An 18600-nucleotide genomic window follows, 5' to 3' on the forward strand; every position below is an offset into this window, starting at 1 on the left:
CTTATTTGTAGAGTGTAAGAGTTGAGTGCCTGGAAAATCCCATCCATAGCATTATAGAAGGATATCAAAGGGCAACATCTGGTCCACGGGCACTATTACTCCTATTCCTCCCACTGGATTCCAAAATTAGGGGGGCTATTCCTCCCACTGGCACCAATGATGGGGCACTTTTACTACCAATAATAGGGCACTATTCTTCCCACTGATACCAAAGGTGGGGCACTATTCCCCCCACCTATAACAGTGATGGGGCACTATTCCTTCCACGATAACAGTGATGGGGCACTATTCTTATAACTGACACCAATGATGGGACACTATTCCTCCTACTGGATTCCAATAGTGGGGGATGCTATTCCTCCCACTGGCACCAGTGATGGGGCACTATTCCTCCCACCGATAACAGTGATGGGGCACTATTCCTCCCACCGATAACAGTGATGCGGCACTATTCCTCCCACCGATAACAGTGATGGGGCACTATTCCTCCCACCGATAACAGTGATGGGGCACTATTCCTCCCACCGATAACAGTGATGGGGCACTATTCCTCCCACCGATAACAGTGATGCGGCACTATTCCTCCCACCGATAACAGTGATGGGGCACTATTCCTCCCACCGATAACAGTGATGGGGCACTATTCTTATAACTGACACCAATGATGGGACACTATTCCTCCTACTGGATTCCAATAGTGGGGGATGCTATTCCTCCCACTGGCACCAATGATGGTGCACTATTCCCCCCACCGATAACAGTGATGGGGCACTATTCCCCCCACCGATAACAGTGATGGGGCACTATTCCTCCCACCGATAACAGTGATGGGGCACTATTCCTCCCACCGATAACAGTGATGGGGCACTATTCTTATAACTGACACCAATGATGGGACACTATTCCTCCTACTGGATTCCAATAGTGGGGGATGCTATTCCTCCCACTGGCACCAATGATGGGGCACTATTCCCCCCACCAATAACAGTGATGGGGCACTATTCCTCCCACCGATAACAGTGATGGGGCACTATTCCTCCCACCGATAACAGTGACGGGGCACTATTCTTATAACTGACACCAATGATGGGACACTATTCTTATAACTGACACCAATGATGGGACACTATTCCTCCAACTGGATTCCAATAGTGGGGGATGCTATTCCTCCCACTGGCACCAATGATGGGCACTTTTACTTCCACTTCTACCAATGATGGGGCACTATCTCTCCTACAAACCACAGGCACCATGTAATATTTTTTACTCCCACTAACCACCAAGTCCAAGGCATTTTTTCTTTCACTGAGGCTGGGATGTTTTCTACCCCCACTAGCCACAATCCAGCCCCCCTAAAGTTTGAAGGGCACCAAAAACTGTTTTGTTTTTTAGAAAGTATGGAGACCCCTTGACTAAGGGGTGTAAGGCAGAGGAATACCTTATTCCTTGCTCCCTCTTCAGCCCCAGAATGTGGGCAGGTTCTTTATGTCATCATGTGCAAGGCAGGGCCAGCAGTGGCCACTGGCCCTACATTCCACATCATCGAGGAGGTGGGACAAGAGGAGCTTGCAAGACTGATCACTCATCTCAAAACTGGTGGGACTCAGTCTGTGGGACTGAGAAATAAGGTAAGTATTCCTTTTCAATACACCACCCTAGAGTAAACAAGGAGTAATTCATGAATGGGGAGGAATTCTGTTTACATATTTTAAGGGATATCTATACCAAAAAATATAATAAATTGCAGCTTTCCAGTCCTCAGATGTGGCAGATGCACTAGAATTCTCTTTTGAGGATTTGGACATTTTCGGCAAATACAGAAAAATACCTGTTGATCTGTACACAAATTCAGAGTCCTGTTCACTGAAACCATCTTTTATTAGCATTGCCCCCAAGTCGTGGAAACGAGGAGAAGAGGAGAAAAGGTGAAGAGACGCCGTTATTTGTCCCTATCCCCTTTACATTTTTAAGACGCCATGCTCTGTATTTGCAGATATTAGATTCTATGGGCTCTTTCAGACAGGCAGTAATGCTTACCGACACTTTATTCTAGTCTCTGCAGCAGGGGCGAACTGACCATTCAAGCACTCGGGCACTGCCCGAGGGCCCGAGGTCAGTAGGGGGCCCCATGAAATGCCCCTGGTACCTTTTTATAGGCTTTTTTGGGTGTGCTTTGAGTGTGGGCAAGGACACAGGGGCCCATGATCCCCTATTGCCCGGGGGCCCCATGAGTTGTCAGTCTGTCCCTGCTCTGCAGAGAGGCTTGAAAAAAAAAAACCTGCAATAGGTGCACTAAAGCCTTAGCCTTCAGATAATATGGGGACCTCATGCCACACATTTTACTGAGACAGTCATAAGCTAGCCATGGTGCTGTCAACACCACCAATTTCAACAAAAGTCAATTTAAGAATCATCTGAGCTGGGCCGCAATCACTGTTCAATTCAGGCAGTCACGGGCCTCATGGCTGCTGGAAAACAATAGCCAGAGGAGGAGATTCCTCCATCCACACTGTTAGCAAGAATTGTGGAATCAAGTGATTGTCTCTTGTTCAGCCTGTGGGCTAAACCAGAGAAATCTAAACATGTATGGATAGCCTTACTCATGCATTAGAACCAGGGGCGGACTGACAAGTCATGGGGCCCTCGGGCAATAGGGGATCATGGGGCCCTGTGTCTTTGCCCAAACTTAAAAAAGCCTATGAAAAAGGTACCAGGGGCATCTCATGGGGCCCCCTACTGACCCCGGGCTCTCGGGTAGTGCCCAAATAATGGTCAGTCCGCCCCTGGTTAGAACCTGCATTCATTATAGAAGTAAACATGGGCATCATGCTTGAGCTATAGCAAGAATCAAGCTGTGTCTTTAAAGCCATACTTTGATTTTTTCCTAGCATGTACTATAGAATTATATTAATGTGACCATAAAGTATATATATATATATATATATGTATATATATCTGATTATGTAATCTAGGCAGCAGAGGGACAGGACCTAAGCACAGAAATCTCACATGTGTTATATACTCAGAAATATAACATGTGTCAGACTTCTTTCCCGCCTCTATAGTCCACCCGTTAGTCTTGAACACACAACTCTTTGTAGGTTTTCCAAGGTTTCAGAGCAAAAGCACCTCATCTATCAAGCGAAAAATGTTCCCTTGTGGGGGCTGGTAAATCTGCTGCATACAAATCCAACAATTCTGCAGTTCACTGCTCACAGGCCTGTAGATTCCACCAGCCCTGCAGTCTACAAAACATACTTTCATTATCAGCCGGCTGTATCAGATCTCAGAACTAAAGCCTAAATTGTACAGACGATCTTGTCCTTGTCACCGATTTCCATAGTTGGTCACAAAACTTTCTACCCACTGTCTTGCATTGAACTTGATAAATTATTGCCCAGATTCTAGTTGCTTAACCGGTATCTGGTGTGATCAGGGGTGGACTGACCATTTGGAAACTCGGGCACTGCCCAAGGACCCGGGGTCAGTGGGGGGCCCCATGAGATGCCCCTGGTAGCTTTTTCATAGGCTTTTTTGAGTTTGGGCAAAGACACAGGGGACCCATGATCCCCTATTGCCAGGGGGCCCCATGAGGTGTCAGTCCACCCCTGGGTGTGATCATACTAATTATTTGTTGCAATTTCTTAAATTTGTAACAGTCCAGTGCACATGTCCTTTGACAATACTAAGCCCCGATGAAGAGGGCCCTCAACCCCTGAAATACATTGGATTTCTATGATAAAACACTCAGAAAAAATATAAATCTGAACTTCAAACTCTTGGCTTTTGGCCCCTTCACCCTTGCACACCAAGGTAAAGAGCTGACCTTTGGCCACTACTCCTAGAGGAGCTGCCCAAAAGTAATCAATCCTACACTGCCTACAGTGGTTGTAAATCCTTACATAAACCCAGTGAAGTGATTGGTCTCAGATGATACCGAGATTAAACAAATCCTCCTACATAAGTTGAACCTGTTTATCTGCAGTCTTTTCTTCTCTAAGCTTGTCTGAGCTTTCAGAAAAAAGGGGTGGTGAGCTGAAATTACTTACTGCAGACTTAAGTGAGGAGAACTCTGAGAACTGACTGGAGGGAAGGGACTGGTTGGTTGATTGGTTTCTATGTAGACTTGCACCAAATTTTGCACCATATAGTTTTAGTAAATAACTCCCAAGGTGTTCTCTAAATGGTGCCTAAGTCAAACAACTGACGGACTATGTTCACTTTTCAGTAAGACGACCACTCAAAATGGGACACAGAAGACAGTGAGGATTGATGTAGCAGCGGTGGCTACTGCAGTGATTTTCCACTTTTATAGGGAATGACCAAGTATGGAATATGTATACTTCCATTGGTCCAAGCTGGACCAATGTAACTATGCAAAAACAAAAAATACCTGGACTTTAGCTTTATTATAAGATCATGTATAATGTTGCTGGCCAAATATCTGAAGGCAAAAGCACTTAGTTGTGCGATATCTAAATAGAACTCAGTCCACCTTTCTTTCCAATTAGGAGAGGTAGGTATTTTAGCCCCTCCAGTACCATTCATTTATCTGTTCCAGAAAGAAAGTTAGCACAGCTTTATTGTAAGAATAGGATATAGGTCCACTTTAAAGACACTCCTTCCTAGCTCTCACCACTGTCAGATTGGTGTATAGGTGCAGCGTGATGTGGCTTGTAGTGAGCATATAAAGTCCAGTTTGCCAGAAAGCATGTATTAGAATAATAGAGTTCAACTTGTACGACAGACCCGCAGGGGAGGTTCACTGTCTGGTGCATTTACAGCTGTTCATGGAAAGGCAGTGGCCCAAAGACTCAAGCATCTGCCTGGCCAGTCCAACCCAAAGGGGAAGCTTCCTGACAAGGTAGATGTAAGTTCTACCCTCTCTCTACTCCTCCTGAACCTTTCTCTATTGCTCAGCACTGTTCCTTCCAGATGGGGGATCCTAGTCACTCTCATAAAGTGCACCATGCCCCAAGGTCACAGGGTCAGATTCATAAATAGACTCTGTCTGACCCAAGATGGCGGCTGAGGTCAAATGGGGCACGGACATCCAACAGGATCCCTGCCCATGTGCCCGAAATATCATACAAGAGCATTCCTCTCAACTACCTCTCGCCATCTGCCACGCCGCTGTGTGCCACCTACAGTGGAGATAACAGACCACACTGCCTACAAGATGGTAGTGGAGCTTACACTGGGATTATGAAATTGTCTTCATTAGGTGACAGTGTTTGGACCTGGCGATTGGCCTGAGTGCTGCCTCCTTGGAGAAGGTCACATGCCCCCCCCCCCCCCATACTCTTAAAAAGCAGGTATAAGCGATGACAACAAAGGGGCGGAGGACTCAGAAAGGAAAATAAAAGCAGGTTGGGGATAAGCTAGTAAGATTCTATCTATTTAATCTTTTTTTTGTGTGCATTGACTGCAGTTGTAAAGAACAAAGTCCTATAAAGCATTCTTTTTCCCAGTATCTGCATGAAACAGGATCTCTTCTCCAAAGAGACAAGTGACTCATGGCATGGATGAGTCTTATGGATGGATCGCGGTTTGTCGGAGGCAGGTAGGGGCAGTGCTGTGGTTTTGACAGAAACACAGAAATTCTGCAAATTTTTCCTTTCATCACAACAGAAGGTACTCTGCACTGTACTCCTCCCAAATGACATTTTACTTTCCAACCAGTAAATTCACCAAAATGTGAACTCATCTACTTGCACTGCAAATGTCATAAGTAGAACTGGACAAATTGAATGGTGAATCTCATCTTTTGCATCTGAATGTGTGCTAGTCAGATTTGTGGATCATGCACTTTATAAATCAAAAAACCATACTAGAGTGAGATGGTAAGGCATCAGCTTAAAGCGGAACTAAAGTTCCACTGTCACAAACTATGAGCAGGCAGGAGCTTTTTCTATTGCAGAAAAAAGGGTAAGTTTAGAGCTTGTTTTTGGTAGTATTTAATCACACTGAGGTTTTTATTTTTTGCTAAACAAACAAAAAAGCACAAACATTTTGAAAAAAAAACCCTTCGTTTTTGTTAAAAATGTTGCGAATAAACTCAGTCATTTTACTTTTTCACTGATGTGCGCTGATGAGGCTGCACTGATGGGCACTGATAGGCTGCACTGATGGGCATTGATAGGCTGCACTGATGGGCATTGATAGGCTGCACTGATGGGCATTGATAGGCTGCACTGATGGGCATTGATAGGCTGCACGGATGGGCACTGATAGGCTGCACTGATGGGAACTAATGAGGCTGTACTGATGCACACTGATGAGGTGGCACTGATGGGCAATGGTAAGATGCACTGATGGACACTGATGAAGAGACACTGGTGATACTGCATTGATAAGGCGGCACTGATGATCAGTGGCATGAATATCAGTGTAAATGTCCCCTGTCATAGGAAAGATGGTCATCAGCTCTCCTGTCCTCAGACAGTGACAGTATGGAGGAAAAGAAATGCTAATAACCAGCATTTGTTTACATATGATCAGCTGTGATTGGACACAGCTGATCACATGGTAAAGAAACAAAGTCATGTGACGTGACATTCTGGGAGGATGTCACGTCATATGACATCCTCTCAGAACAAGAGCTGTTCCACCTGGCCGTCATTGTACAATAGGCCAGATGGAAACTAGTTAAAGGATACCAGATGCGTTTCAGAGATAAAGTAGCTCCTTCTTCAGAGATAACTTTGCAATCAATGCCATGTGATCTAGCGTAGAATAAAGTCATATTTTTAGAACATACATCTTGACAACATACATAGGTTGTGATGTTCAAAAAGGTGTGTCATACTCACAAGACAATCACCAAATGATAATAAGAATGGTCATATTCTTCTTTTAGAATACAATGTCCCGGCGGAGGGTGGGGGGATTCTTCCATCCACCTCGTTTGGGCAGATGGAGAAATCTATTCTTTTTTTAGCGTTTAGCGCTGCCTGAACAAGATAAAAACTATTTGTGTATGGCCAGCTCTCGCTTGAAGGTCGAGTGATGTAGAAGCAGATTGGAGTCTGAAATGTATTTATTCCATGCCAAAAATCTATCTAAAATCCATATCCAATAAACACGTTTCAGGAGTTTTAGAGTGCCCTCTTCATCAGGGATTATAATAAAGGGACTAATTAGATTCAAGAACTATCACAATAACCAGCTGCTTAGGAGTGTGTTTTTTATTATTATTATGTAGATGCTTTATATTGTATTCAACATTTAAATCCCTGAAGAGATGGGTTCTATAAAGTTCCACAACTCTACTGGCTGTATACAATATATGTTTTTTTTTTTACTTTTATGATACATTTTGAATTCCAGCCTTTAGTGTGGTGCCCAGGGGCGGACTGACCATTTGGAAACTCGGGCACTGCCCGAGGACCTGGGGTCAGTAGGGGGCCCCATGAGATGCCCCTGGTACCTTTTTCATAGGCTTTTTTGAGTTTGGGCAAGGACACAGGGGCCCCATGATCCTCTATTGCCCGGGGGCCCCATGAGTTGTCAGTCCGCCCATGGTGGTGCCCCTACTCCTACGTCATTTGGTCCATATCTTTAGGCCCTTTTGTGCACAGGAGCACCCAGCACCAACTAGCCACCCTAGCTTGACCTAACTGGCTTCTAGACTGAAAGTGACAGGTCCTCTTAAGAAAGAAAGACTGTACTTTATCACAATCTCCTTGAGCAAAGTTTAAATTCTGAACACAGGCTTTGTTTAAAATTTTTACAATGTGTACATCATCAAGGACACTCAGTGAACTTGGCAATTAAATTCTCTGACAAGCAGACAAAGATATTGGAGGGCAGAACTGTATTAAAGCTAGCTAGCTGGGCTGGGTTCTGTTGTTTTGGGGCCCCTTATATTTTCACATTGCAGATTCTTGTGTTGACTGATGGGCGTCTTGCCAATATAAAAGGAGTTATGGGTGCCTTTCTGCATTGCACACTTAGCTGGTAATAAGACGCTATCTTTTCTTTCGTTCTTCCTGCTCTGGATCAGTTCAGCCTAGCCAGACCTGCCAAAATATTTCTCTGATTTCACTCCAAGCGGAGAGGAGTAACCAGAGCTGAGCTGGCAGAGAGAAAGAGAGAGGAGAGGAGGGGGGCAGGAGAGTGGGGAGACAGAGCATGATGGGGGGGGGACCTAAAATGAGGGAGGAAATAGGAGATTTAGGCACGGTGACAGGAATTGCATTTTATCAGGCAAATTTAAGTAGTAGTAGAGTGTTGTACGGTGTTAGCCATCGATTCATGCACAAAGGTTGGAGTTTAAGTGATACCGTTTATTGGCTAATTGAGTTATTAAAGATCCAAGCTTTTGGGATAACTTACATTAAAGTTATCCAGAATGCTTGTATCTTTAATAACATAGGTTAACCAATGAAGGGTATCACTTAAATCCCAAACTTTCACTCAAATTTAAAGCTGAAGTTTAGGTATGACAATTTCTACATAGTTATATTTGTCCAGCATTTACCAATGTAAGCATGCATGTGGGATCCCCATGGGAGATGGAAATCACTGTAGTAGGCACCACTACTACAGAGATCACCACTGGCTTCAGGATCCTCTGCCAAACAGCTGCCCTGCTGCTTACTGAGCACAAGAAGTCACTTGTTTGGCATGGGCACCATTAAGAGAACACTTAACATTTTCTCAATAAATGCAAAGCATTCTCTGATTGGACAAGGGGGTGACATTACAATCTCCTCCTTGCCCAATCAGAGAACACTTTGCATTCATTGGGAAAATGCAAAGTCTTCTCTAAATGGTGCCCATGCCAAGCAAGCAACCCCCTTTGTTCAGTGAACAGCTGGGCAGTTGCTCGGCACAGGACCCAGAAGCTAGAGGCAGTCACTGTGTTACTTGTGTTGCCACTTGGGATATTCACCCTCTCTATTGCATGGAGACTCTCCAAGAGAGGATTTTCCTTCACTTTGGAGTGACTCACTGTACCACAGACAGAAATAAAATGTGCCATGTTATAGATCTAGGGAACATCTAGAAATGTTAATTGTGCCTAAGCCGTACCCTAAAAATCTACCTTTGGCTAGGGAATCCTCCTGAAAAATAACAGTGCACTTCCTCGTATGTGCTTGGGCCTAGGCTTGGCTGTTCTGTAGCCTCAGAGCTATATATTAGCAGTGTGAGATCTAGGGCACTAGATTTTAAATGAAATTTGGTGATGTCATTGCTATGCTTCTCACTGTTCTCCTCGCTGAAGACTCTGACATGAGGAAGCATAGCTGTGCCTCTTCGTGCCAAAATGGCTGACTCTATGTAGAGGTGGTACAGAATAAAGTATAGTAAGCCAGTAATAGGGAAAAGATCAGCTGCAGGGAGAACACAAGCAATACTGGTAACTAGTCTTTTGCCCTTTGCCCCCTGCCTGCCTGTCAGGGATCGCGGCTCCGTAGCCCTGGATCGCGGCGCCGTCCCCCGCGCATGCGCATTGGCGGCAGATCGTGCCGGGACACAGGCACTAGGTCCCGGCGAGCCGCAGCTGACAGGACGCCGCGCATGCGCAGTAGGAGCCGCGGGCGCGCCTCAGGCATCCAATGACAGCCGGGGGCGCGTCCTGGCCGGCCAATGACAGTGCAGGGCGCACTATTTAAAGATGCCCTGCACTGTCACAGATTGCCGCAAGGTCTTTCTGTGATCCTGAGTTCCTGCACCCTTCTAGTGACTCTGATTGACCCTGACTACGCTGCCTGCCCCTGTGATTGACCCGGATTGCCCTGACTACGCTGCCTGCTCCTGTGATTGACCCGGATTGTCCTGACTATTCTGCCTGCTCCTGCGTTTGACCCGGATAGCCCTGACCATTCTACGGACTGACTTACCCTGCTGACCCTGCGTGTGACCCGACTACTCTTTGCCCACCGATTCTGTACCCCGCTTACCCTCACGGGCCCACGATCCGTTACTACCCTGCTGGGGCCGCCATCCTCTTCCCATCTGGCTCTCCCGGTACCTGTCCCCGGAGGTCTCCTCAGCCACTGGTGGGCCTGCTCGGAGGTCGTGACCTGGCCCGGGACTGTTTCAAGTCCATCCCCACCATTAGGGGCCCTGGTGAAAGCACAGCCTGGGCTTAGACCCCACGCTCTGAGTAGGTCTGTCAGTTGGCAGCCTGAGGCACCACCTGGCGGATCATAACACTGCCTTTTTTGGGGTACAGCTTAGAGAGTTCAGTTCTTCTTCAAAGCCGAACTTTAGGTAAACAGCTAAAAACACATGTGAAATAAATATTTGGGAGATGTTTTACCTGTCAAAGGATTTGTATTTTTGTCCATCCAGTCCTGAGAATGGTGAAACTGCTGGTATATCTGAAATCAAACTGTACTTAGAAGTTGCCTGGAGAATTGAGATGAAGGTATTAACTGTCCATTGTCAACCAGCTAATTGACTGAGGACAGAGATGACAGAAACCAGGGCAGAAGAACATAAAAGTACTGTTAGACTGGTACAAATTAGAGAGACCACGATCAGATCTCTCCTTACCAGAAGGGATGATCTGGGGTTGGGTCTGGACTGGGTTCAATCTGAACTGCGAAGTTAGCTTTAGTACTAGGCCAATGAGCATCAGGTGGGCAATTCTCTACCCTGCAGTGGCATATACCAAGAGGTGGGGATGCTCTGATATCATTGAGCTAATATGGCCACAGGACCATGTTAGGACAATGACATTGCCCCTAATATGGCCATAGAACCATATTTAGTCAATGATGTCATGTGTTATGTGCAGATGCGGTGCAGGGAATCTCCTGCCTGCATCTCAATACGGGACCTGTATTGAGATTATCATTATGGGCCTGTGGGGATGTAGTTCCACTTCTCGCAGGTTCAGGCGAACTTGGCTCCAGAACCATCTCATCCCTACTCAACAGTCATTTATAAGCTAATCACATACATTACAATCTAATTGTACAATATCCTTTAAATGTACCAAGAACTACGTAGTTCAAGACCCTACCTGATTGGATATAAATTAAATGGACTGTTTAACTAGGCCCTTATATTACGTAGTTTTGGTAAATCTAAAGGACACTGTATAGAGATTGCACACTCAGGTTGTAATGTGTTTGCCCAGCTATAGAGCTACTAATTAAGAGTTTATTTCACACTCACCAACATCCCAGTCTCTGGGAGAGTTATCCACACCCATGGCCTACACTTGATATGTCACCTTCCAAGTGAGCCTGCCAAGTTGATGCCCACTTTTTGGGTGATCCTGTCAAGACCACCCCTGCTTTCTAGGAGACCCGACCCCTAATTATGTGGGAATAACCCATTTGTGGACATGATCACCTCAAATACCACTCTTTTATGCTTGGTTACGTAAGGGCGATGCTGTGATCTCAGGACATAACCCAGGAGACTGCCTCATCGGGACAGAGAACAGAGATGTGGGACTGTCCTGGCTAATCAAGAAGAGTTGGCATCTATGTGATCTGCTTCACAGTTTCCAGCACATGTGCTTATCGAATGAAAAACGATCATAGGCCAGTATGCGAGGCAACATTAACAAGAGTGGAAAGATAGTTCATCTTACTCTACAATGGTAAGAAGTTGTGCAAGACCAAAAGCAGCGATGGCGTTACCAATGCACAGCTTAACGATGATATAGCAGTAATAGATTACCACGATAAAATAACAATGTATATGAAAGACATATGCTGAAAGCTTTTCTCCATGTGCGGTTTTATGTGTCTCTTTTATTGGGCCGGCTACAGATTGAAAAGTAATTAGGCAAGGGAGGGGCACGGTTTGGGTGGGCTTTACAAACAACCAGGATATGACCTCAAGACAGATATCAACCTAGCAGCTCACTTAAGGCAGTCCAAACACCACAAGCATTTTGATTTGAACAGAGGCAGAGAAAGTGTACATATTCATGTGTTTTTACACTGGTTGTCCCCGATGTCTGGTGCATCAATGGCACGTGTATGCTAAGGGGTACTTCACATCAGCTGAGCACCTATCTTGCTTTTTAAAGTAACGTCGCCATAGAATAACAGAGTTTTAACAAATAGCACATCAAATATCATTGGTATTTGAAGATGTTTAACACAAGTGATTATTTGGAACTGGTCACAAATATATGCAGGTCAAGTAGTTTCTACAAGAGGTTATACCTGGGTATACAAACTTTTGTGAAGTGAAACAAAAAGAAAGCGCACCAACCTTGCACATTACCTCGGTAAAATGTGATTTTATTGAATTAAAAATATACTCACAAACAGAGAAGTATAACAAACGTATAAGATCCTCAACGGAACTCTAGGAGTGTGAGACCAGCACGAGTCTTATCACGGGGAAGACTCTCAAAGTAAGGCTGACGCGTTTTGAAGGGAGTCCCTTCTTCATCAGAACTCTGATTGTTGGTGCGCTTTCTTTTTGTTTCACTTCACAATACTGGTCGGGCTTCCCCAGCTTTGTTTAGAGCCGCACAACCTTTTATGCACTGGAGGACGAATTTCTGCAAGTTCCTTGCTCTGGGTCATAGAGCGCAGGAGGTGTTGTTTTTGTTTCCACTGGCATACAAACGTTTGTATAGGGGTTTGTGCTGAATGGGTAAAGTGACAGATCTTTAATGTGTAACTCTGGGCAAAATAAAAAATGACAAATATGATGCAAATTGTCACCAATGGTAACACAGTAGTTTGATTTCTGAGTCCCCATAGAAAGGCTCATGCATTTGCCTGCACAACCCGTTTCGGCACCCAACAGTCACGGGCTGTATGTACTGCCTGCTGCCAGCAGCCTATAAAATTCAATAACAGAATGAAATACGCAGATGCTGTAAGCACCCCCCGTGATACTCACATACAGGGCCGTATGTGTACAGGGACATATGCTAGAAAATGCAGTCTGTGTTCAGGGCATACATCCCTGTATGCGAATACCACTCGAATCTGCCTACAGTCACTGTGTAAGTCGGCCTGTCAATGAATTTGACAGGCTACTAGCAGAGGGCTGTATGCATGATTTCAGAGCCACCAAAATACTTTTTTTTCACACTGTATATGCAAAAGCATCCATATGCATGAATGCTGCTGCTAGACTCATACACCTTACCAACCGATCAGCGACTGCTGCCCCTCTCTGCCAAGCCCTCCACTGGCTTCCACTAACCCAATGTATAAAATTCAAAATACTAACCACAGCTTACAAAGCCATCCACAACACTGCCCCTAGCTACATCACCAACCTCATCCACAGATACCGCCCAAATCGCCCATTCCGTTCCTCCCAAGACATCTTCCTTTCTAGCTCCCTCATCACCTCCTCCCATACTCACCTCCAGGACTTCTCCAGAGCCTCTCCCATCCTCTGGAACTCCCTACCACAGCATGTCCGGTCAGTCCCCACCCTGTCTGCCTTTAGACGATCTTTGAAAACTCACTTATTCAGCGAAGCCTACCCCACCTCCACCTAAGAACTGTACTTGAATCTCCTCCATCAGATCATCCCCCACAGCTATCACTTTTTGTATCACCTCCCCCTTCCTTTAGATTGTAAGCTCCATGAGCCGGGCCTTCCTATTCCTTCTGTACTGAAATGTATTGTAATTGTACTGTCTCTCTTATATTGTAAAGCGCTGCGCAAACTGTTGGCGCTATATAAATCCTGTATAATAATAATAATATGAGCCCGAACATAGTTTGTTTTGTCTGTTGATCCTGCTAATAGATGGAATATTGTTGCACTTCCCGTAACAGGCCAAGCTGTCCAGCAAAATTAGGGTGCCAAATGCTTTTTCTGATTGTTACAATAAGGTTATATTGAGGTAGAGCAAAACAGTGGCGTGCAGCCTTAATATTTTGTAAAAGTAGATGGAGGGTGACAACATAGCTGTGCAATTTTACTGAAAAATAAGAGCATGGTCACCCTATTACAGGAAGTGGAAAATGAATGCATCTAGTGGCAGGATCAGGACAGGTAAGAGGACTATGTTGCAAGGATGACCAAGAAAAACTAAAAGTACAGACAGCAATGCAACACAGAGAGTAAAAAGGGTGGGGGAGAAGAAATATGAGAGATGGGAAGAGTGGGAGTAGCAATAGATGCTGGGGAAGTTACATATTTCTGATAAAATAAAGAGGAAAGAGCAATCCCAGACTACCCGTAAAGTAACACAATCTTCTCAATTACCGTGTCTCAATTACAGTGAGAATACACAGATCCTTGCACTGGTCCTAATAGCAGACGGTGGGATTCATAAACCTTATCCTGGCTAAGGAGAGGAGGTGAGGGGTTAATGAGAGACATGTGCTGTTTTCTAGGCTCAAAAATGTTATCACTGTAGGCCAAGTGTAATATAATCTGATACAAAATGCATCCAGCAGGCCTCCAATATATGAAAGCTGTTCATAAAGGAAAGAGAAACATTGGTGTTTATCCACATTCTCATCTTTACTTACCACCTTGCTGAGTTGTTTTTGTGATGCCTGCTGCCCAGCTGTGACCTCCTGTGGTGTGATTTGTGGTCATCATGCCATTTGGTGACAGCTGAAAAAGTGACAGGAGAGATGGTAAAAACAGCTCTTTGGACTTGATGAGTACAAACTTTTATGATGAGGGTAACAAATCTCACAGGAGCTGATCATTGCTAATAAAAGTACCCCCACGTGATCACATGATCAGAAGATCCATAGGCTTTGGCCAGCCTTTCTCAACCTTTTTAACAGGGAGGAACACTTTAAATAGCTTTATGGGCTCATGGAACCCTTGCTAATAATTAATAAATCTACAGCTCTTGATACATTAGTATGATGGTCTCTGGGAAGTATGCCCCTTACAGTGGTGGTCAGTAGGAGATATGCTCCACATAGTTATGGTTAGTGGGAAGAATGGATCTTACATTGGTGGGTATTGGGAAAATGCTCCTTTCATTGGTGGTTAGTAGGAAGAGCAGTCCTTACATTGGTGATCTTTGGGAAAAATGCTCCTTACATTGGTGGTTAGTAGGAAGAGCAGTCCTTACATTGGTGATCTTTGGGAAAAATGCTCCTTACATTGGTGGTTAGTAGGAAGAGCAGTCCTTACATTGGTGATCTTTGGGAAAAATGCTCCTTACATTGGTGGTTAGTAGGAAGAGCAGTCCTTACATTGGTGATCTTTGGGAAAAATGCTCCTTACGTTGGTGTTCAGTAGACATATGAAATTAATTTTGATTCATTTTTTCAGACAAAAAATGTATTTATTTTCAGAGATTCAGATGTATACTAATCTCTGAATGGACACAGTAATGAATGTCAATGAATCCAAAAAAAGTTCTAACGAAATTCACAAATGCATTTGTTTTATTCGGATGATGTTACATGATGCAATAGTAGTTTGTGCGCATGGTGAAATTAATTACATTTTTGAATTCGTTTGATAATTCAGATTTGGATAACGGATGGATACGAATTTCGTTCCATCCGTTAATTCAGATGCACGTGCCGCCAGCCTGATATTCTCCAATCAGCTCATACCATTTCTCTTGATTGGACTAGTGTCTGAAAATTTAGAATCCTTCGGATTTGAACCCGTCTGATTTGATAATATATTGCATACAGAGCAATCTTCTGGAAAAACTGCTAAATTTTTCAAACCTACCCGGACCAATGAATATACAAAACTAATGTGAAGGTACAAAACAAATTCCAAAAAAAAAATGGGTTCATCATAATGAAAATGACAAAAGAAAATTTTTTAATGAATGCATTCATACGAAACAAAAATGTTCGGCTTATACATGTCTAGAGATCAGTGGGAAGAAAGTCCCTTAGAAAAAATGGTTCTTACAATGGCGGTCATTTGGGAGATTCACCACGATACAGATAGATAAAAAGAACATTATTTACCATAAGTGGTTACTCATCTGAGAGGCAAAAGTTGCTCATTGCTGGAGCCCTAGTTGAAAAAGACTGACTTAGGTTGTCTGACTTAAAAGGGCAGTTAGGTGGGTAGGGGGTTGGTGTTGGGGTCTTGGTTTAATTTCCCACCAAAGACATAATCTTCTTGGAATTTGTTGTGTTTATGTGAGCTACTACCCAAAAACATAGTTATAAGATTCTTTGCTTCTACACAAACTGGGCCAGTGACGTGTACTTTCTGGCAGGAGGAACCAAAATACGGCATGTAGGAGGGGAGCAGGTGACCTACACATCCCATAATGTAGAGTAAATGTAGCAGCTAGGAAGCATCAAAGTGCAAGTTTTTCAACTCATGGGCCACTGGAAAGGTAAGTATACTCACACTTTGTTATAGGCTGCCTTGTTGGTGGAAATGACCCTATGGTGACCATGAAAGGCAATGTAACAGGTTCACTTTAAAGCCCTCCTCCTTAGCAACACATACTCACGTTTCCTTTGCTCCTCCACTACACTGTTTGGCTGACAGGTACTTTAGGATCTGGAGGTGTATGTGATTTTCTCCATATGAGAATACTGCTTGGTGATTGGCTTTGGATTACACAAGGTAAAGCACAGGTTCCCTTTATTTAACCTTCCACAGTGGGCAGACAACACATGTGATAACTCTTCTTCAGAAATACCTGTAACTGGGATGCATTTCTCTCTACATGGAATTCTTAATTTCCTTTCTATTATCTTCTAATAAAGATATCTTGTAATTATGCAGCTTGACTTCTTGAAAGGTTTTCATTGTTTTTATTCTTTGAATGGTTTTTTTTTCCCCCTTAAAAGAAGACACACTACTTATGACCCTTGAAACATGTCTGGATATTTTGGGGCCCCAAACAGATATGGCACTGGGGCCCTGGAGCATTTTTACAGCTGTTCTACATGAACCCAATAAACATCATCTCATGAGCTATCACAAGAAAGTTTAATGTGGATTTAATATACTAAAATCAACACATATTACATTGCACAGAGATAAAGAAATAGTTTTAGAAGGGTGTAACCAGCTTTTGGATGGAGAAGCGACCCACCCTGCTTCCTTTGTTCAAATGCTGAACAGATTTTTATACAAGAAGGAAAAAAGATTCACTTTCTCCAGCACGTGAGGCTGACCCTTTCCTATTCTTTTAGCTTCATCCTTACATAGTGAGGTTACTTAAAGAGACCCTGTCAGGAATATCAACATGGGCAAAACGAATACCCTACAAAAGAAGAATGTTAATATTTGTCAGTCTAAAAACACCACTCCGTTCATTGAAGTCTTCTGCAGAAGCCAATACTTCTGAAAGTGTTGAAGTCAGTGTAGCACTCTCCCCTGCAGGGGGTGCTGAGAATGATCTAGGTCTCCCTTGCTATAAGTATAGCAAAAAAGGGGGGAGGTGAAAGATGAGGAAGCTAGGGAGTCCAAAGATAGCTGCCGGCCATACAAGGTGAACACCAGCCGTGTCCAGTTGGGTAGTATAACAAAGTACAGTGAGGCACCATGCAGTGTTGGGATGGCATGCTGGGGCTGGAGGGGAGGGGAGTGCGCTTGGCCACGCTGACACGTTTCGTCCTGCCTACTTCCAGGACTTTTTCAGGACTGGTGGGTTTTCCTCAGCTCCCCTCTCTCCCCCATAGGGAGGGGGTGATCGGGTGGGTTTGTTTCCAGGGGGGGTCATTGTAGGAGGAGCTTTGGGAGATTGAAGGAGTTGTGGGGTATAGGTGGTTGGGCTTGGTTGGGAGAGTTGTGGGGGGTAGTTTGGATGGCGTGTGTAGGGGATTCTTGTTCCATCGGGGAGGCAAACACCCAGTAGACACATATACCACCGACTGTGTCTGACACGGGGGGTCCCATACTCCAGGAGTTAGGAGCCTCTGTGATTGGGATAATACCGGATCTCTGATGTTATGTACACTGTGCATGGTAACGATAATAAAATAATTTGAGGTTAGCCTTTTAGGTGTGCAGCCTATTTTCTTCTTTCTTTGTTTTTGCTCCCTTGCTATAATACAGAGGGTGCCTGCCACATTCACCCTTCCAACAACACAGGCTCAGTCTATGGGATGTCTTTTGTAGTAAAACTTGAACAGGAGAGGGATAAGGGTACAGGAAAATCAAACACTAGCAACAGAGGTAGGACAATCTCTTAGCAGAGAATAGTTTAGTAGCAGCCTTTTGCTGAGGGTAGGGGGAATGTCCCATTTGTCTAGAACTCTGTACGAGCAGCTTCAGTCTTTACAGCAACTTCTGGCACTTACTTTCCCAAGCACAACGGGATCTCCAGTCTAGGACTCACAATGCCCTTCAATGTGATATTCTTCAGCAAGGAAAAGAAAGGATCCTTCTCTAGACCAGTGTCCCCAGATGATGCCCTCCAGCAAATATCTTTAGTCTAATATCTTTTGGGCCCTCAGCCTAGTACATGCTGAGGCCCAAAGAGCAACTCCAGTACACAGGCTGCATCCCAGGGGCATCAGCCCCAAGAAAAGAACACACTGAGCAGCTCTTCAAAAGATTTATCTCCTTGCTCAGCCACCTTCTGGGTGCCCCCTCCCAAGAATAGGGCCAAGCAAATAAATATTCATAACATCAGTGGTTGACCCTCCTGCTCTATTCTCTGGAAGCGTCTTCCAGAAGCAGGCATGAGCAATCAACCACTAATCTTAGGGGAACTTGACCAAACCATAAAAACAGATCTCC

At 44.4% G+C, this 18600-nt stretch overlaps 1 protein-coding gene across 1 annotated transcript in view; it reads left to right on the top strand.

The window, feature by feature from the left end:
• The window catches only part of MEIOC (meiosis specific with coiled-coil domain), a 66913-nt gene that overhangs the window by 11910 nt on the left and 36403 nt on the right, over positions 1-18600 (top strand). The window contains exon 2 of the mRNA XM_089674705.1: positions 1462-1628. Within this exon, the coding sequence (XP_089530831.1) occupies positions 1462-1628 (167 nt within the window). The remainder of the gene's footprint in view (positions 1-1461; positions 1629-18600) is intronic.

This window comes from Staurois parvus, unplaced genomic scaffold (genome assembly GCF_062004578.1).
Source record: "Staurois parvus isolate SC_StPar_1 unplaced genomic scaffold, SC_StPar_1.0 ptg000151l, whole genome shotgun sequence".
Lineage (NCBI taxonomy): Eukaryota > Metazoa > Chordata > Amphibia > Anura > Ranidae > Staurois > Staurois parvus.